This window comes from Natator depressus, chromosome 4 (assembly GCF_965152275.1).
Source record: "Natator depressus isolate rNatDep1 chromosome 4, rNatDep2.hap1, whole genome shotgun sequence".
Classification (NCBI taxonomy): domain Eukaryota; kingdom Metazoa; phylum Chordata; order Testudines; family Cheloniidae; genus Natator; species Natator depressus.
Genome location: NC_134237.1, coordinates 63,250,007 through 63,272,335, shown reverse-complemented (window position 1 = coordinate 63,272,335; position 22,329 = coordinate 63,250,007). Strand labels below are relative to the sequence as shown.

General features: G+C 39.5%; 1 protein-coding gene across 9 annotated transcripts in view; it reads right to left on the bottom strand.

Annotated features, from left to right (window-relative positions):
• RAPGEF2 (Rap guanine nucleotide exchange factor 2) overlaps nt 1–22,329 on the bottom strand; it is a 286,669-nt gene that overhangs the window by 177,313 nt on the left and 87,027 nt on the right. For all 9 annotated transcript variants that reach the window (XM_074951065.1, XM_074951067.1, XM_074951066.1 and 6 more), the window contains exon 2: nt 6,495–6,565. In XM_074951065.1, coding sequence (XP_074807166.1) covers nt 6,495–6,565 — 71 coding nt within the window. The remainder of the gene's footprint in view (nt 1–6,494; nt 6,566–22,329) is intronic.

The window sequence follows — 22,329 nt, the reverse complement described above, 5'->3', positions numbered from 1 at the left end:
TATGAAGTTTCTGACCAGTACTGTGGGTGTGCTGATATTTATTTGAATGTTACATCTATCTCCTATATCACAACATAATTTAGTCAACCAAGTTCAGAACCAAAACCAACCTCAAAAAACCCAAAACTTTAAGATAGTATTTTTCAGTAGTGAACAAAGCTATTTTAGAAGAAAAGCCTGCTGTTTAAAAAAACCCACAAAAACAATTCATCTCCAAAAATGGTTTACAAACTAACAGGCACAAAAAGAGTGTTACTATCCTGGAAAACGCTATAAACCTGAATCTGGATGAAGTCAGCCTTTTCTATGTATGGTATTGTAAACAGAAGCTCTCTACTAGGAATTCTCTGTGTTAATAAAGTTAACAGGACAAGTTCCACACATTCCTTAGAAAGAATCTCTTGACTTAATTCCAGTTTACAAGCCAAAGCCAAAGCCATGCATCAATGTATCAGGCCACGATGATCTTTGTTTACAAGTTATAAGGTCAATTTAAGCCTAGTATTCTCAAACATGAATAAGTGCGCTAAAAATGTTACATACAATTTCATAATAATTAATACTGCAACAGTTTGTGAGTGATGAAAGCTCACCTTCCAACAAAGTGAAGTGAATTCTGTACCTACATACAAGTTGCAAAACATATTCTGACTGCTCTTGGAGAAAAAAAAAAAATCAATACTTGGATAAAACTGCATAAAATGACATGTGAAGGACAAAGTAACAGTCTATAGACTAAAGATTAGCATCCAGACCATAGATCTGATTTGTGTCAAAGTTAATTCAATGCATTAAAATAAGGTAACAAAAGTAATTTGGCTTGCCCCTCTATGTTAGTTTTTGCACCGTAACATAGTAATTATTTATTCCCTATTAAAAATCTAACGTTTTTACAAAATTGAAATATTAATTTAAGGAAATTGAGTGTCAAATAAACCAACCACATAAACTTTACTTGATAGTACCACTGCTGCATTAATACTGAAACATAAAAGCTCTCCCTCCCCAGCCCTGCCCCAGTCACCCCACTCCTGGGGCTGGCTCTCTCTCCAACATCCTGCCCCAGTCGCCCCCTCCCCCATCCCTAGAGCCCTGCTCAGCTGGCAGAGGGAGGGTAATAGAGAGAACAGCCAGGGACAGGGTGGGGAGAGAAGAGGAGTGGGAGCAGGGCCTCAAGGGAAAGAAGTGGAACAAGGGATGGGGCCTCGGGGGAAGAGGCGGAGCAGGTTCCAGCGCTCAGTGTCTGGTTTTCCTAAATGAGAAAGTTGGCCACCCTACTTCTCTCTAAAGTTCATAAGACTATCAGAACCAGAACAGCATCACCTACTGCAGTGATTATGATGGTATAGGACTAATTAAGATTGTGCACTAATTTTACTCGAGACCACGTATAGTAACTGCTCACTTAAAGTTGTCCCGGTTAATGTTGTTTCATTGCTGATCAATTGGAGAACATCCTTGTTTAAAGTTGCACGATGCTCCCTTAACATTGTTTGGCAGCTGCCTGCTTTGTCCACTGCTTGCAAGAAGAGCAGCCCGTTCGAGCTAGCTGGTGGGGGCTTGGAACCAGGGTGGGCCGCCAACCCCCTATCAGCTCCCCACTCCCCTAAGTTCCCTGTGTGGCAGCGACCAGCAGGCTATCATTTGCCAGGAGTTCAGCTGTTCCTCCCGCCACTGCCGTGTGCTGCTCCTGCCCTCTGTCTTGGAGCTGCTCCCCAAGCCTCCTGCTTGCTGTGCAGAGGTGGGGGGGAAAGGAGTGCTAATGTCAGGGTGTCCCCTGCCCCCCGCTCCTGTACCTTATCTCCACAGAGCAGGAGGGGTGACACAACAGGGCTCAGGACGGAGGGAGCTTGCTGACAGCAGCTGCTGTCTCATCTTGCTGATCTACTTTAAAAGGCAGTGTACTTAGAATGGGGTCAGCGTACTTAAAGAGGCAAGGTGTGTGTGTCTGTCTCTCGCTCTCACACACAAACACAGTGTGTCTCTGTCTCTCTCTGCTATGCTGTGTCTCCTTCCTCCATTCATTTTCCTTGTAGAGTGAGGCGCTACATTAACAAAAATGTGTTAAACCTTGAGGGCTCAGCTGAGCGCTAGTTCATCATTTAGCAGTAAGGCATTCCCTAGGAAATATCCCACGCTCTGACTCCACCATCTTAACCAAGCTTCACAATAATCATTGCTGCGTACAGTATTAAATTGTTTGTTTAAAACTTATACTCTGTGTGTGTGTTTGTTTTGTCTGGCGGAAAAAATTCCCCCCGTCCCCACCACCACCACCACATTTACATTAATTCTTATAGGGAAATTGGATTTGCTTAACATCGTTTCGCTTAAAGTAGCATTTTTCAGGAACATAACTACAACGTTAAGTGAGGAGTTACTGTAACAGTGAAAGACACTTATATGAATAACACTTTCAATTCTGTAGCAATCAGTCCAAATGTTTAAAATGTGGGCAAAAAGCACCCCCAGCAAGAGTGGGAGAAAGCAATAGGAGATACACACAGAACATGAGCCACTAGTATACTATTTTATAAATTATTTTAGGAAAAAATAAATAAAATGTGGCCTCTTTTATACAATTAGTAAAAAAGTGGGAAGATTTGAGGTTACGTGCATGTAACTGACCTTATTTAAAGAAATCCTTGAATATTTTTTCCTAGTTGGCATTGTATTCTATGGACACATCAGGAAATGTTTAAAAAAATTTAGAAGCATTTAACCGATTTCTAGATTGCCACTAGCTTAACCCTTCACAGTATGGTACCGCTATATCCTCGAACACCTCTTCACCCAGGGCAGGATTTACACTTTACATACCCCTAGGCACAGCATCTTCAGCACCCCTCTTCCCCCCTCCGCCTATACCTGACCTTCATAGTTTTCCATAAAAAATTAAACAAGAAATATAAAAAATAATTGAAATACTTTTTAACTTTTAGGCACCCCTAGAACACCAGCACCTCCAGTCTCGTGCCTAACTGGAAATCCAGCCTTGTCTTCACCTATAACTTATGTTAACGTAAATTATTTTTATTAAAACATTTATTTTCAGAAGTGCTCAATTCTCTTGACACTTTTTTTCAATTAAAACTAAAGATGATGTATTGCACTTGCAAATGAACAGGTATTTAAATATGATGGAAAGTGGTATTATAACTGCTCCTATAGTGGCCAAGGACTCCTAGCTTTGCTTCAGGCCTCCCTTTGCTAACACTACTCAAACAATGTGATTTTTACAGAATAGCAGTAGTAACACTACTCATGTCAAACTGTACACATCAATTATAAGAAATCATGTCGCCAGCAATTCAGTTTTAATTAAGTTTAGAATCTGGTGCTGCAACATCCAAACAGCTATTTTTAGCGCACAGACTTGAAGAGTCCTCCAAGAGGCAGTGCAGACATACCCTTAGGGCTTGTCTACACTTACATTTTATATAGTGCTCTAACTTGCTGGCTCAGGGGTGTGAAAAATCACCCCCGAGTGCAGCAAGTCTGAGCGCTTTAAAGTGCTAGTGTGAACAGGCTAATCCCCTCGTGGAGGTGGATTACCAGGAGCGCTAAGAGAGCTCTCTCCTAGCGCTCGCGCGCAACCACACTCGCACTTCAAAGCGTTGCCACGGGAGTGCTCCCGCAGCAGCGCTTTGAAGTTTCCAGTGTAGCCATGCCCTTAGTGACCGCCTACAAACAGTTTGGTTTAAGTGACTTGCTCACACAGGAGCTTTGTGGCACAAGTAGAGATAAAATCATTCTCCAAGGCAGTATTCAACTGCCTTAGCCACAAGATCATCTCATCCTTTTCTCCCATGCATGCTCCTGCATCACTCACCACACACTTCGCAACTTCAGAAACAAATGAGGCAGGAGTCCTATAGACAATAACCTCGCTGACTACACAACTGATTCATTCCCAGCACACAGTCCATTGCGGGAACTGAATGAGGCAGGGGTCCTATAGAAAAACAGTTTGTGATCATATAATTAAAGACTGTATCATAATACATACAGAGCAGGGGGCCAAACTAATGTTGCAAGGGCAAATACAGCTGTAGCATTTTCTAACTTCTGAATATGATAGAATATACCTGTGTTCACACCCTATACACTGTTATAATGTTTGTACGAAATATGCCTTGTAAAGTATCATTTGAAAACTCAATTTGCTGATCAATGATATCATGGCAAAATGCACGCAGCAGCATTATATGTGAAGTTATAAACAAGCTGAAATCGTAACTAAAAGTACAGTAGAACCTCAAAGTTACAAACACCTCAGGAATGCAGGCTGTAACTCAGATGTTTAACTCTGAACAAAATGTTATGGTGGTTCTTTCAGAAGTTTACAACTGAATATTGAGTTAATACAGCTTTCAAACTTCACTTTGACGAAGGAAAACGCTGCTTTCCCTTTTTTTTTTAGTAGTTTACATTTAGCATAGTACTGTACAGTATTTGCTTCTTTTTTTTTTCTGTCTCTGCTGTAGCCTGATTGCTTACTTCCAGGTCCAAATGTGGCATGTGGTTGATTGGTAAATTCATAACTCTGGTGGTCGTAACCCTGAGGTTCTACTGTATGTTTCTCAGATAAACCTGGGGAGTGGCCAAACCAGTTCCTCAGAGACAAAGGGCAAGCTGACGCCTCAGCCAGCTGTCAACTAGGCCAATGGAGCATTACCTGCTTAGTGGCCATTCTTTGGCAGGAAAGGCGTCAAGGGCAAAATTCTACATTTTGGCAAAGAACCAGTTTCCTTCCACACAGATTGCTTGTCACCTTGCTCCCAGCTGGAAATGCTTCTCAAAGTGGGACAGGCTATAAAAAGAAGGGGCAGACACCTCAATACACTCCTCTCTCCGCCCCCTCCTGCCCATCTTATTCACTGCACCTAAAGAGACAAAGGAAGCAGCTGTTGGACTCTAGGGGAGGGGTCCTGACCTGAGAGTTTGGTCAGCTTCTAGAGCTTGTGATGAGAAAGTTTTCGTTGCTTAAGTAGATACTAGTAATCTTTATTTTTCTTGTAAACATTTCTGACTTTCATGTCTGATTACTTGTACTCACTTAAAATCTGTTTTATTATTTTATCTAACCCAGTGTGTTCAAGTTCAAGTGTGGGGGTAACTCCATTTGGGGTAACAAGATATGTGCATATTATTGCCTTTAAGGAACAACAGACTTAACATATTTGTATTGACCAGGAGAAGGAAGACCTGTATAGGACATACGTTTCTGGGGAAAATCTGGGACTGGGAGTGTGTTGGAGTCACTTTGTGGTAAGAGCCAAGGTGTGGCTGGCTTGCTTGCATCACACACAGATATAGCTGACAGCGACTTATATGCTGCAGGACAGGAACTGGGTTGTCATAGGGGTTTCCTTAACTCTCTACTCCTTGGGGTATTTTTGTGTGTGTCTGTATTGTTACAGACATACTTGCTGACAGGTATTTTGAAATAAATTACCAAAATAATTGAAACTGGCCTGATTATGGAGTGTTATTTTGACAACTAAAATTTGCAGAATTTTATAATATTTTGCACTGAATTTTTTTTGGCATAGAATTGCCCCAGAAGTAAAGAGGTCCTCTGCAGCCAGAACCAACTGCATGAAAAGCTCTGTCCAGACACAGGTTGGAGCTCACGCAGTGTGGTTAACACAGAGCTCTGTTCAGGTGGAGCATACTCAGAGGAGACAATGTTCACAGAACTTTGCTGACATTTTCTAACAAATCAGTCCTCATCATATACAAACAACTATTTTCAGAGACTTAAGTTAGCCAAATTTGGGTAGATTTTAATGGGGATAGCAAATTGTACCTCTCTAAAAACAAGGCAACCCTCATGGAATTTCAAGTCCCTTCTCAAAAACATGGAGGTGCTTACAGGTTCCTAAAATAGCTGTAGGAGTGTAACATTAGGAAAAAGCTTATTTGTTTCCTCAACTTTATTCTCAGAAGCAGTTCAACCATTTTGGCTGAAGCAGTCCATAAAAATTCAACCTGAGACCGACAGCATAGAAAATTTCATCCTAAACAGTTTAAAGTTTGGCAAAGTTACAGCCAACTGAGAACAGGGTCTTAAAATGGAAAGCATTAGACAACCTTAGCTATAGTTGGCACTGCCAGCTCTGCCTCTAATACAAGTTAAAATTTCTGGAAGTATTTAATCTAAAATTATTCACTGAAATATTTCATATAAACTGAATTTATTTAACTAAAATACATGAGTGGTGAAAAAAATCTAGCAACCAGTCTTCTACAAAAGTTTATTACTCTGGTTTTAAAAACTCTACATTTACAGCTGATTGTGCTGATAATGCAGATTTTTAATTTACTAAATATTACTGCCAAGTTTATAAGATAAAAGAAATCAAGTATTATTACAAGTATGAAGATATTTATCACCATGATATCTGGGTAAAAAAATATTTTCTAATTCACAACTAACAGATGCCTCTTTAGCACATAAATAGCATAATATTAGCGTTAAAATACTATACCTGAGTTGGTGTTCCCTCAGATTAGACAAGGCTTCCATTCCATGTAAATAGGAATACACTATCTCCAAATCCTGCAAACAGATAGAAAACATTTATTATGCTTCTTGTATCGGTGTAAGGTATTAAAATTGTTACCATCTTCACAGAGCTCCCAACAGTCTTCTACTGAGTTTGCTCGAAATATTACTAATACATGTTCCAAATAGTCAATGTTTACATTAGGCAGAGAGTGAGAGTTTTGTTAGTGTTCTGCATTTACATACCAGAAACTTCTAATGGAATGTTATACACAAGTATGCCCTCAACGTCACTAAAAGTATAAACAAAAAGAAAATCCTTATGTTTTTGCTGTGGTTCTTCTTGTTTGACTATAAAGACAGAAGTCTGGCCCATGATTTTAGTTGGCTGTTTTATTTAACAATTCAATTAACATCACAATTCCTCCGCTTTCTTCTATTAAGATATTTTAGGACCTTCATTTCTTTTGTGAAAGCAAGCTCAGGGAAACTCAGTATCTACAACGGAGGGTATGTCTACACGTACAAAACTGCAGCGCAGCTCCAGATATCTGGTGAAGACACTCTATGCTGATAGAGAGCTCTCCTGTCAGCATAAGAAAACCACCTCCATGAACAGCAGAAGCTATGTCAACAGGAGAAGCTGCCCACACTGCTGCTTATGTCACTGTAACTTATGTCCCTCACGGGGGTGGTTTATTCACACCCCAAGCAACATAATTTCTGCCGGCATAAGCTGTAGTGTAGACATATCCTGAGTGTTTTTACTGAGGGGAAAAAATCAACACTTAAAAAAAAAATGTTAACCTCATGCCCGATATTCTTCTTTCCATCCCAACCCACTTCTCAGTGTTTCTGAAAATAAACACTACTATATGAGAAAGCACAGTTACAATCCTAATTACATGAGAAAGCTTGAAAGCCAGGGCAATGAGACGATCAACCAAATGAATTACCATAGCCCTCAGATATCCAATTCACTAAAATAGTAACGTTTAAGAAGATAAAAAGCTACTAAACATGCCAAGATTTAATTACGGGAATACCAGCCTGAAGTTACAGAATATGGATCATTCCTAATCGTCATCCTCTAAAAAACAGTACACCCAAGGACACTTCATTCAGGCTCATTCCATGCCACAGCTGGCACTATTTAACTATGGTGGAGGGTTTGATATTGTTGTAACTGTCCACTTTTTAAATGGAACTTAGTCATAGGGGACAATCACTTGTCTACTCTTCTTAAGAAAACCACAACAGAAGCTTGCTACCTGAGGTTGTGGCAGACATGACTTCAACTATAGAAAGGAAATGCAAAAGTAAGATTTCTTCTCTAAAGTAGACAGTTGAGAATCAGTCAACATCAAAACCACATACCCAGCTAGCCCATTGCAAAAGACAATGTTAAACAGGTGATAAGCCATCAATAGGTAATGTGGGGACATTTTTGTTCTTGTTGGTTTGGTTTTGGGTTTCTTTTTTTAAAAAAATTGATGTACATCCTGCTATATATTTTTGAGAATGCAAGGTTGAAGAAATATGCCTTGCACCTGGAGTAGAAGATGCAAGGTTTTTGATGGTCCTTAGTTCCTGTGGGAGCTTGTTCCTGTCTTAGACTGCCCTGGGAAAGGTCTGCCTCCTGCAAAAGACTAGCTTTTGCCCTTATGGCAACCAGTTCCATTGTGCCTAAGGAGAAGAGCTGTTTACCAGAGACTTCATCCCAGAGTTTTAGGTCATCTTTTAGATATGCTGTGCCCAGGTCACTGACCAATTTTAAGATAAAAAGCTGGGACCTTAAACTTGACTCAATATTCTACAGAAAGCCACTGCAGAGACAGAACAGGATTGATGTGCTCACAGTAGCCCATGTTGCTGAGAAAATGAGCTGCAGCATTCTGAAGCAGCTGGAGTTTTCTACAGACTGATGGCTTCATGGCTAGGTGTACTGCATTGCTATAATCCAGATGGGAGTTGATGAAAGTGTATAACTGAGGCCAGGTCATCATCCACCAGGATGGGATAGATTCTCAGGTCAACCAGAGGACTTTCTTCTGCCCCCAGCATAATCTCTGCCCTGCTTTGGTTGAGCTTCCACCAGCTGCTCTCCATCTATGAGCTGGATCTCATCTAAGCTATGGACCATCTTTGTGGTAGCAGTATGATCGTATATGCTGAAAGATAAGTAGAGCTGTCTCTCATCTATATCCTGCTGGCACTTGAGTCCATGTCATCTTATCAGTTCACCTAGTGGCTGCATGCAGATGCTGAATAGGACTAAAGAGCTACTGAACCTTGAATGCATCTGATGAAGTGAGCTGTAGCTCACGAAAGCTTATGCTCAAATAAATTGGTTAGTCTCTAAGGTGCCACAAGTACTCCTTTTCTTTTTGCGAATACAGACTAATACGGCTGCTACTCTGAAACCTGAACTTTGTGAAACTCCACAAGTGAAGAATCTAGTGCTACAGGTCCAGTTTCCATTTACTGCCCTTTGGGTGGGACTCAGAGCAGTTTGGCACATTCATCTGGACCACTGCCACCTTTCTCAATTGGGATCAGCAGTACCTCTTGGTCAAATGCTTCTGAGAGGTCCATGAGAATGGATGTTTGGCCACCAACTTCATCTTCTCTCCCAACCCCAACAAGCTCCTAGCAGAAACTAACATTAAAATGATGTGCTGACAAGATGTGTCATAATAAATTAAGATTGAAACAGAAATCTCTCCACACAATTCAGAGATATTCCAAGAATCATATTTTAACTAAAGGTCAAAGTCAAGACCCGTATTAAAGCCATCACAATAGATTAAAATTAAAAATTTTTTAAAAGGTGGATGACTTTTTAAAAGCAGAATTTTACTTAGGTATTCACCAAATCAAAATCAGAATTGTTAATACTTACTGGATGGTAGTTCCCTTCCAAAAAAGGAGAAGACAACTGGAGTGAGATAGAGATTTTAAAGGGTAAATTTATATTTAGAGCACCAATGCCTACCACATTCTGAAGGTACTTTGTGCATAGTAAGAGATTAAACAGATTTACACAAAAACAACAAGGGTCCAAAGAGGCTATAAAGGTCAGCATTGCATAGCCGAAGAAAAAAATGCAGGCTGATAGATTGTTGAAAGAATAAACTGAAAAACACTGACGTTTAAGTGCGAACCTAAACTTGAGGAATATATAGCATGAAGGGGAAGTTCCAAATATTTGTCTCTGCAATTTCAACAGTAAATTTGCTCACTTTACAAGTAAAGGAATGGATTTAGTGCTCAATCCTTCTAATTTCTCATTTATTTGTGGGCTTGGGGGGGGGTGGATTTCTGCTTCACAAATTTGTACTTGATGGTGCAGAAGCCATATTTACATGGCACCACGATGGCTGCTGCCTGCGGCAAAAAGGCGAGAAAAATATGGAGACAGCCCACAATCAGGGGTCTGAAAATTGTCTATATTTTGGCATGTGAAAAACAAGCAGGAATGAAATAGCCAGTACATCCAAGCAGCAGAATCCTATGAAAACAAAACAAACTATTGAACACGAATTTCAGCTGATGCTTGATTTAACACCATTGCATGACCAATTCCTTGCAACACTGCTGTAACCTATTTTACAAGCCGTGTCTTTCAAGAGAACGAAGCTGCTAATAGGAAAGAGCTCCCCCTGGCATTCACAAAGAAAATAAAGTAAAAAAGCAAAAGCTTTTCACAATATTCTCCCTTAACTTGTCAAGCTCTGTTAAACCCATAGAATGCTACAATTTATGGAATGATGCAGCAGAGCCAGACATGAGGCTGAATTCATTTATATCTGTTAGCAATATATACTGTCAAGCTTCAGAGGGATAGCCGTGTTAGTCTGGATCTGTAAAAGCGGCGAAGAGTCCTGTAGCACCTTAAAGACTAACCAGTTTATTTGAGCATAAGCTTTCGTGAGCTACAGCTCACTTCATCGGATGCATACTGTGGCATGATGAAGTGAGCTGCAGCTCAGCTCACGAAAGCTTATGCTCAAATAAACTGGTTAGTCTCTAAGGTGCCACAAGTACTCCTTTTCTTTTTGCGAATACAGACTAACACGGCTGTTACTCTGAAAAGAGTCCTGTGGCACCGTATAGACGAACAGACGTTCCAACGAAGTGGGTATTCACCCATGAAAGCTCATGCTCGTCTGTTCGTCTATAAGGTGCCACAGGACTCTTTGCTGCTTTTACAATATATACTGTGTACACTTGTGTGTGGTATGGAACACTGCAGTGCTAACAGGAGAAAAACGCAGTTATAACTTTAAAAATTCAGGAAAAAGTTAACTGTAAAATCCTCATTGAACATTATATCCACCACAATCTCTCACCAACAAGAGGATAACTATACAGTCCCTGAAATTCAATCACCAGATAGCAATCAAATCAGCAGACAAAGGGAGTGCCATTGCAGTCCTTAAGTGTGATGACTGTGTCATGAAGGCCAGCAGACAACACCCTGACTCCATGGGTTTTTACCCATGAAAGCTTATGCCCAAATAAATCTGTTAGTCTTCAAGGTGCCACCGGACTCCTCATTTTTGCACCTACTATAAAGAACTAAAACCAATAGTAAAAGGTTCTATAGTCATATAAATAAGAAGAAAACAAAGAAAGAAGAAGTGGGACCGCTAAACACTGAAATTGGAGTGGAGGTTAAGGATAATCTAGGCATGGCCCAATATCTAAACAAATACTTTGCCTCAGTCTTTAATAAGACTAAAGAGGATCTTAGGGATAATGGTAGCATGACAAATGGAAATGAGGATATGGAGGTAGACATCACCATATTTGAGGTAGAAGCAAAACTCAAACAGCTTAATGGGACTAAATCGGGGGGCCCAGATAATCTTCATCCAAGAATGTTAAAGGAATTGGCACAAGAAATTGCAAGCCCATTAGCAAGAATTTTTAATGAATCTGTAAACTCAGGGGTTGTACCGTATGATTGGAGAATTGCTAACATAGTTCCTATTTTTAAGAAAGGGAAAAAAGTGATCCGGGTAATTATAGGCCTGTTAGTTTGACATCTGTAGTATGCAAGGTCTTCGAAAAAATTTTGAAGGAGAAGGTAGTTAAGGACATTGAAGTCAATGGTAAATGGCACAAAATACAACATGGTTTTACAAAAGGTAGATCTTGCCAAACCAACCTGATCTCCTTCTTTGAGAAAGTAACAGATTTTTTAGACAAAGGAAACGCAGTGGATCTAATTTACCTAGATTTTAGTAAGGCATTTAATACCGTGCCACATGGGGACTTATTAGTTAAATTGGATAAGATGGGGATCAATAGGAAAACTGAAAGGTGGATAAGGAATTGGTTAAAGGGGAGACTACAACGGGTCCTACTGAAAGGTGAACTGTCAGGCTGGAGGGACGTTACCAGTGGAGTTCCTCAAGGATCGGTTTTGGGACCAATCTTATTTAATCTTTTTATTACTGACCTTGGCACAAAAAGTGGGAGTGTGCTAATAAAGTTTGCGGATGATACAAAGCTGGGAGGTACTGCCAATTTAGAGAAGGACAGGGATACCCTACAGGAGGATCTGGATGACCTTGTAAACTGGAGTAATAGTAATAGGATGAAATTTAATAGTGAGAAGTGTAAGATCATGCATTTAGGGATTAATAACAAGAATTTTAGTTATAAGCTAGGGACGCATCAATTAGAAGTAACGGAGGAGGAAAAGGACCTTGGACTATTGGTTGATCATAGGATGACTATGAGCCGCCAATATGATATGGCTGTGAAAAAAGCTAATGCGGTCTTGGGATGCATCAGGAGAGGTATTTCCAGTAGGGATAAGGAGGTTTTAGTACCGTTATACAAGGCTCTGGTGAGACCTCACCTGGAATACTGTGTGCAGTTCTGGTCTCCCATGTTTAAGAAGGATGAATTCAAACTGGAACAGGTACAGAGAAGGGCTACTAGGATGATCCGAGGAATGGAAAACTTGTCTTATGAAAGGAGACTCAGGGAGCTTGGCTTGTTTAGCCTAACTAAAAGAAGGTTGAGGGGAGATATGATTGCTCTCTATAAATACATCAGAGGGATTAATACCAGAGAGGGAGAGGAATTATTTAAGCTCAGTACCAATGTGGACACAAGAACAAATGGATATAAACTGGCCATTAGGAAATTTAGACTAGAAATTAGACGAAGGTTTTTAACCATCAGAGGAGTGAAGTTTTGGAATAGCCTTCCAAGGGAAGCAGTGGGGGCAAAAGATCTATCTGGCTTTAAGATTAAACTTGATAAGTTTATGGAAGAGATGGTATGATGGGATAACATGGTTTTGGTAATTAAATATTCATGGTAAATAGGCCCAATGGCCTGTGATGGGCTATTAGATGGGGTGAGATCCGAGTTACCCAGGAAAGAATTTTCTGTAGTACCTGGCTGATGAATCTTGCCCATATGCTCAGGGTTTAGCTGATCGCCATATTTGGGGTCGGGAAGGAATTTTCCTCAAGGGCAGATTGGAAGAGGCCCTGGAGGTTTTTCGCCTTCCTCTGTAGCATGGGGCACGGGTCACTTGCTGGAGGATTCTCTGCTCCTTGAAGTCTTTAAACTACGATTTGAGGACTTCAATAGCACAGATATAGGTGTGAGGTTTTTTTTTGTAGGAGTGGTGGGTGAAATTCTGTGGCCTGCGTTGTGCAGGAGGTCAGACTAGATGATCATAATGGTCCCTTCTGACCTAAATATCTATGAATCTATGAACTCAAAGATAACCCCACACCACAGTTCACCCAGGAATTGAAGGATACCATCAAATCCTTCCCCAAACTCTTCCCACAAAAACACTACAACCTCATCCCCCACAACTTCTACATGCTCCCCAAGATACCCAAACAAGGAAACCCAGGCAGACCCATCATGCCTGACACAGCACTCTTACTGAAGGAATACCAAAGCTCAGAAGCCATCCTCAAACCACTCACCACACAAAAGGCCAGCTTCCTCCAAGACTCTACCAACTTCATCCAGAAACTCTGCAACAACAGCCTCCCCCAAAACATCATGCTTGCCACCATGGAGAAGATCTCCCTACACACCAACATTCCTCACTATTACTGCATCACTGCCAGCCTCAAAAAAATCTACAAGATAACGTACAAAACTCAAACCGACCCTAACCATATCACCCACTTATCCATTTCATCCTCACCTGCAACAACTTTACATTTAACAAACACTTTGTCCAACTTGTGTGTAACTCAGACACTCTGGTTCCCAGACCTGAAGGACAACTCTGAAGCTTAAAAGTTGGTCCTTTCCACCAACAGAAGCTGGTCCAAGAAAAAGATATTAGCTCACCCAACTGGTCTCTTAGAAATTCAGTCAATTTTCTTGTTTCACCAGGAGGTAACAGGATCAGAGCATTCAGAGAACCAGCTGCTATCTCAGAAAGTTTTCCACTTAGCTCAGAAAAAGCTAGAGCTCCAATTTCTGTGGTCCAGAGGATAGAGGGAAGTACAAACTTCAAATACTTCTATGTAAGTGTCCATTAACTCATCTTTTTATCCATGAGATATTTGTTTAAAAATTCCTTTTCAAATATTTGTATAGCAGCCTTTTTAACATTATGTATTCACAAAGGCACAGGAGCTCCACAAACTCTGAATTATACTGAAGTTACAGAAGTCATTTTATAAAACAGTGTAAACAATGACTATAAAAACCTATTAATTTTGATATTCCATACATAACTGCCAAAATATTAAGGACTATAATTCTCAGTAAAACTGCTTTATTTTGTCCTTCAAAAATATATTATGCAAATACATCCTACATTTATGAACATTTGACCAGAACAGTTGGGCAAAATCCCTATCTTACTGACGTTAAGCAGCTACTGAACTCAGCTACATTGTGCTTTATACAACTGTTCCCAATGAACAAGTCATATTTCTGAAAATTGTTCTACAAATCAATCCACAGCCTATACAAAAAAAGTGTGCAGTTAACAGTCGGTTTGCTATATTAGTTTCCATAATGTAAACACAACTCAAATTACCACAAGGTGGCAGACTGAGCCATCTATATCCTTCAAGAAGTTCAGAGATAAATACACCTCCCCCACCTTTTAGACACACGGTTCTCCATCAGTTTTCTAATTAGAAGTACGTGTACATAACTATCAAGAAGAGTGAGCGTTGCTTCTGTTCCTAGTGGGAATAAAATCACAGTATACATAGCTATGTAAATATTCTGCCAGAACTGTCACTTACTACACAAAGGTTTCAGAGTAGCAGCCGTGTTAGTCTGTGTCCGCAAAAAGAAAAGGAGTATTTGTGGTACCTTAGAGACTAACAAATTGATTTGAGCATAAGCTTTCATGAGCTACAGCTCACTTCGTTGGGTGCATTCAGTGGAAAATACAGTGGAGAGATTTATATACATAGAGAACATGAAACAATGGGCATTACAACACACACTGTAATGAAAGTGATCAGGTACGGTGAGCTATTACCAGCAGGATAGTGGGGGGACCTTTTGTAGTGATAATCAAGGTGGGCCATTTCCAGCAGTTGACAAGAACATCTGAGGAACAGCGGGGGGAGGGAAGGGAGGAATAAACATGGGGAAATAGTTTTACTTTGTGGAATGACCCATCCACTCCCAGTCTTTATTCAAGCCTAAGTTAATTGTATCCAGTTTGCAAATTAAGTCCAATTCAGCAGTCTCTCGGAGTCTGTTTTTGAATTTTTTTTGTTGAAGAATTGCCACTTTTAGGTCTGTAATCGAGTGACCAAAGAGATGGAAGTGTTCTCCGACTGCTTTTTGAATGTTATAATTCTTGACGTCTGATTTGTGTCCATTTATTCTTTTACGTAGAGACTGTCCAGTTTGGCCAATGAACATGACAGACAGGCATTGCTGTCACATGATGGCATGTATCATATTGGTAGATGTGCAGGTGAACGAGCCTCTGATAGTGTGGCTGATGTGATTAGGCCCTATGATGGTGTCCCCTGAATAGATATGTGGACACAGTTGGCAACGGGCTTTGTTGCAAGGATAGGTTCCTGGGTTAGTGGTTCTGTTGTGTGGTTGCTGGAGAGTATTTGCTTCAGGTTGGGGGCTGTCTGTAAGCAAGGACTGGCCTGTCTCCCAAGATCTGTGAGAGTGATGGGTCGTCCTTCAGGATAGGTTGTAGATCCTTGATGATGCGTTGGAGAGGTTTTAGTTGGGGGTTGAAGGAGATGGCTAGTGGCGTTCTGTTGTTTTCTTTGTTGGGCCTGTCCTATAGTAGGTGACTTCTGGGTACTCTTCTGGCTCTGTCAATCTGTTTCTTCACTTCAGCAGGTGGTTATTGCAGTTGTAAGAATGCTTGATAGAGATCTTGTAGGTGTTTGTCTCTGTCTGAGGGGTTGGAGCAAATGCGGTTGTATGGTAGAGCTTGGCTGTAGACAATGGATCGTGCGGTGTGGTCTGGATGAAAGCTGGAGGCATGTAGGTAGGAATAGCGGTCAGTAGATTTCCGGTATAGGTTGGTGTTTATGCTACTATTGCTTATTAGTACCGTAGTGTCCAGGAAGTGGATCTCTTGTGTGCACTGGTCCAGGCTGAGGTTGATGGTGGGATGGAAATCGTTGAAATCACGGTGGAATTCCTCAAGGGCTTCTTTTCCATGGGTCCTGATGATGAAGATGTCATCAATGTAGCCCAAGTAGAGTAGGGGCATTAGGAGATGAAACTTTGTGAAACTTCACTTGAGTTGACTATAATGATTCAAGTCCTAACCCCAACCCCTAGCCCCAGGTTTTGGGAACAGTTAAAATAATTTCCATGGAGACCCCAGAAACAAAAGTAATTTTGAATTAAAAAGAACATTTAATTGTTTATATACTACTTTAGATCAAGTAATAGGCAGGAGAGTTTGAGGACTGGTCTACACACAAAGTTGTACTGATATAACTAAAGGTATGATTTTACACCCATTCAGTTATATCAGTTTAAGTGTGTGTGTCAATATTCTTGTATCAGTTTCAGGCTAGCTCTATACTACAAAATTTTGCTAGCACAGCTATCTCAGCTAGGAGTGTAAGAAAACAGACCATGTAATCAATACTTATGACAGCAAAACCCCGGTATAGATGCAACTATACCTACAGAAGAGTGTTTATGTCACCTTAGCTAATGTCATTTGGGGAGGTGACACAGCTGTGTCAGCATCAGAATTCTTTCTGTCAGCTTATGTTGTGTCTACTCTGGGGGGTCTGCAGGCACAGCTATACTGGCAAAGGCTGTGCAGTGTGAACAAGCCCTATATCTGGCTTCTACCAGCTTAGTGGTGCACATTAAACAAAAAAACTCAGGCTTAAACCAATATAGAAGTGTCCACAGAGAAACATGCACCAGTTTAACTAAACTGTGTTAAAGAGTCCTGACAGAAGAGAGTGCATAAGGGGCAGGAGTTGCCATCCTACAGAACTGGGCAAAGATATGCTGTAAATATACTATTATTGGGCTGAAGTGCGCCCCCCACCTCAACAGCTCACACCAAAGAAAAAGCTACCCTCTCTACTGTACATGCAAAAATTGCAAAGCTATACTGGTTTCCATTCCTGCCTGTGGCAGGATGTGAAACTGCTGTCCTAGCTGAACGTTTTGTCCTTACTACGGTAAATCAAAATGCTTCCTTCTAAGAAATTCAATGCTCTATTGCTAAGACAAAACATACTCCTTTCTTTGCAAGGGTAATGTCAACTATCCATAAAGGAGCAAGAATGAAGCTTCCCAAATGATAGTTATTCTTTTTATTTCAATTTAAGGCATAAACATGGAGTACAAGCTTATTTTCTTTTCCATCAATATCTGGAGAAGGTAAGGAACCACTAACTCCAAACCACCTTATGTTGCACTAAATGCATTATTTCTAAACTAGGGGTATAGTTTCTATTTTTCAACCTAGTTAACTGATTGCCCATTACCTTGAGTTAACTAATACCTTTGTAAGTGCTAATCCTTACTTTGTCTTCACTAGGAAAAAAAAAAAAAGAATTTTAACCTATATTTAGATGACATGTTAAAATCCTAGTGAAAACAAGGCTGTTGAAGTTTAGGTTTAAACTTCAACAGCTTTGTTTTCACTCGGATTTTAACATGTGGTAGCTTAATATGGGTTTACAATACACTTCTTTCTTCTGCTGAAGACAGCTTGTGTGTCTTGGAACAAATGTCTATGCAGTATCTAGATTAGCATTTGCAAAGGTGTAGGTTAACTCACTCGATTTAATATGCAATCAACTCAAGTTACAACAGGTGAAAAAATAGCCTAGAGGGAATCAACTATGATTACTAGAACCCACTCATCCCTACACACGCACACTGGAAGTAGAAGAGTGCCTACTCTCAATTTTCCAGGGAACAAAACTTTTACGCCTAAACTGGCCTAGTCACGTGCATAACACCTTCTCAGTATGCTGCAAATGTCGCCTTAGGATGACAACTATGGTACACACACACACACACACAGAGCTGGTACTCAAACAAACAGTTCTTAAATAATGAGCCATAACAAAATATAAGGTGGGGGGGGGGGAGAAGAGCAGGACTAAGAGTTTGTCAAGTATGTTTTGGTTTTTTACATGATATGGTTCAATCCTAGATTCTCCTAACTCTTTCTGCCAAGGTTGAGATCTACAGAGTTCAATAAAGTACTGGGTTTTTCAGACAAGTCATTAAAAGCTTCCACAGTAGCTTTTTGTTCATGTTGGGGGTTCTTGGAGAAAAGAGGTGCCTCTCCCCTACTGCTGTACTCCACTCCATAGGTGGCTGTCTTGAAGTGTTACTCTAAACTGGTTGAATGTATTGACTTTATGTAGGAGTGACACTATAGCCCACAGACACACAGAGGACCAACTGCTGGCAATTAAGGGTTATGGTCTGTTTTTGGAGCTGAATTTTTAGGGTTCTAGGTCACTCAAGCATATACATGTGCACAATTTAGTCAATTGTTTGCAGCATGTGGATTCTTTACAGCTCACATGGACCAACAAACTGTGTTAAAAGATGTTTTATAAATGCATTTTATTGTTGAATTGTAGTTTCCTTTTCCTCCAAATCCTGGTTATAAGTCTCTCCAAACATAACATTTTAATTAACTGGGACACTAATTTGCAAAAAATTTGCAGCTGGTTGTTTAAATATTTGTGTGGGAGGAAGACTGTGAGGGAGGCAGTAGAAAAAGATACAACGTGAAGTTCCCACATACTTGACAGATCAGCACATTTTAGATTTTGTATACTAGTAAATATAGACAGCAGATTAAAGCATGGATCAGATGTAGTACTCTTTTATTATCTCTAAGATGTTTGAACAAGTTTAAAAATTATCAGTAAGTACCAGAAATATTAACTATTACAAATTTTATTTAGAGAAACATTGTATAGTGATACATTCACCAAATGTTTCTGTTTGGCAGGAGATTACATCATTGACATCAAAATTTAGAGCAGGGCCTACTAAGACTTTACATATCTTGAAAAATGAGAGAGGCAGGATGGGTGAGGTAATATCTTTTATTGAACCAACTTCTGCTGGTGAAAGAGAAAAGCTTTGCCACCTGAAATAGTAACTTCCCTCACCCACCTATCTCTCTAATATCCTAGGACCAACATGCCTGAAACAACACTGCAAATATCTTGCAAAACTCATCTGGAAAGGCATCATCTTACAGAATTAAACTTCTTTACACTTCCCTGGGCATGTTTCTGTGATTTGTCTTAAACTGAATGGCAGTTCTGCCTTCAATCATATTTATGAACCCAGGTAAGTCTCAAACATTTTAATATTAAAAAGATCAAGTGTGATGGATTTTGTGACCAAATGCTCTGAGTATTGCATAGTAACAACGTATTTGTCATATGCCACATATATTTGAGGCATTGGATGTTTCCATAACAATAACTTCCTCTCCCCCCCCCCAATTCTCACGTCAAGTGTGACCATTTCTGCTAGGGCACAATCCATTTGAGGAACTAAGAGGCAGATGGACAAAACAAAACAAAAAATTCCACTCAATCCTGTTAAAAGCCTTTCCTACATCAAAGGTAACAAGAAAAATGGATGCTCTTTTGATAAGGTGACGTGAATTATTTTAAGAACGCCTGGACTTTTCATCTTTTCCTGTCTTTACTGAACGATAGTTTGATCCAGACGTAGATAGAATGGCAGAATGGACTGCAAACAGGTGGCTAATATTTTTGCTAGGAACAGTAGATTAGGACTCACCAATAACATACACCTGTAATGTCCACAAGAGGCAATATTTTTTCCCTAACCTCAGGGATAAATACAACAGTAGTTTTCATAAACTGAGCAAATTCCTGCCCCACAGAAGAGCATTAGAGGTATCAGTGAAACAGCCTGCTAAGAACTCCTTAAATATCTTTCACAGTTCAGTTGGAAAGGCATGAGGCCTCCCTGGAGTTCTGCCATTCTTCACATTTGCTATTGCCTCTAGAATCTCCCTCATTTCTTCATCTAAAGTACCTTTACCAATCTTATATGTCTGGCAAGCCTATACTTCCACATATTTTTCAATTACCTCAAGAGCTTGGAGTTTCTGAAGTGTACAGATCACTACAGAATATTTCATTAGGATATGTTATCATTGTTCTTGACTACCTTTAAACTTTCAAGACAAATAATTGTGTGTTTTTTATAAAAATCCTTTTTTGGGAGCGCTTGTTATCAGCATATTCATTTTCCCCAGTATTATCCAACTGATTTTTTTTGAGCCTGCAGTTTTATGAGTTTGTTTTGAATCCTTGAGCTCATGTCTAATTTTAATTTTCAGCTGACCCCTTCATATTACTTTACACCTCCCACAGAAACCTCTTTATATGGTCTATCATTTTTTCTAATGTAATTGATAATTTAAAGTTGCTGCCGCCAAATATTTATCCCAAAGAAGCAAACAATTCATTCTTCAAAAAGATTATCTTTGAGTCCCAAAGCCAACTACTGAATATTACTTCCAAATGGGCACGATCTGACCATGTAATACTGCCAATTTCTACAGATCTTGCCCACTACATTAAGGATTTAGAAATTAAGATTAAATATGTTCTAGTATATCAATGATATGGTGTAAATATATAGCCTCATCCTCCTATGCAATTTTCTCCAACAGTCAGAGATTAAACTGTTGGGATAAAGAGGTTAATGCAGTTGTTTCCCTATTTTCTCTTTTAAATTCAGATCTGTGCTAAAGCCATAGAACTTTTACACATTTAAATTTTACAGTACATTTAAACATAGGGATTGGGTGACGTAAACAGGCAATTTATCACACCATGTCCTTTAAACAGCATGGTGTACTTCTACACTAGATTTTTTTTACCTTGAATTAATCAATTGCCCATAAAGTCAGCTAACACCTTTATAAAGACTAATCTGAACACTCCCTAAATAATTTGTTCCAAGCAACAATCATTTATAGAAAGAAAAGGAGTACTTGTGGCACCTTAGAGACTAACCAATTTATTTGAGCTTAAGCTGTAGCTCACGAAAGCTTATGCTCAAATAAATTGGTTAGTCTCTAAGGTGCCACAAGTACTCCTTTTCTTTTTGCGAATACAGACTAACACGGCTGTTACTCTGAAACCAATCATTTATAGTTTACCCTAGGCTGACACCAAGGATAAGCCAGAAAGTGGTTTATGTCTGATATAGACATACCCAGAGTAGTAACAGCAATATGAGTGCAATGTACTCCGGAATGCCCTTCTGCACAGATAGCACAGAGGAAGGAGGACTGACTAACCCAGTTACAGGGGCATGAAGTGGGGGAGGGGCACTCATTTGCACAACAAAACAGTGCTTCAGCCTGTTTATAGGGACACAACCATCTGTTAGTATTTCACCCCTGCCAACAGGCTATTAGCGGCCATTGTCAGCAACAGAATATTAGCCATGTCTGAGCCAACCATGTCTTAACTTGTCACATTCTATTAACATGTTAATACAGTCAATACCTGAGGAGTTCAAGCTTTCATTTAAGGCCAGACACTACACAAATTCAGAATATATTATTAATTTCTTTACAGCCGAATTCTGCATTAATTCACACTGCCTGCAATCCAAATGGCTTCAACGCATTGCAGAAGTTGTAAGTCATCCTGGAAATCTGGCTCTTAAAATTTGAGAGAAAAAATACTTACTAAATACACCAAAACTTTTTTTAAAAATTTAATGTTTTAAAATTAACCACTTGGAAATAGTCATGTAAAATCAAACTCTTCAGAGCAAGAGTTGTTCTTATTCTTAGTTAGTTGCAGGCTATGTAAATACAAAGAGCTATGAAAACATGTAAAAGTAATAAAACAAAATATATTTGCAGTAGGTACAAAAAATCAAATTGCTAAAATTGTGAACAGTCATCTACGATAAAATCTAAATTAGGAAGTATACAAGTACAAGTAAAAACATTTTGGCTAAGCTGTGCAATAAAGTACTCAAACATTTTAGTACAACTCAAATATAAACAAAACAGAGGCCAAAATGGTCACGTGTATGAAAATGTGCCAAATATTCTGCACAGCTAGTATTTTGCAAATACAGTTTCTTAAATCAAATAATAAAAGATGTTGAGTATACATTTTTTCGAGAGATTTTTTTTAAAACACTTATTTGTAACAAATATTTCGAAATAAGTTATAATCAAACTTGAAATAAAATATATATAATAATTACAATCTACTGGTAGAGAAACAAAATTCCACATGTAAACTGGAACTGCTAATTGTTCATACTGGATTTAACTCAGTCATAGGATATAA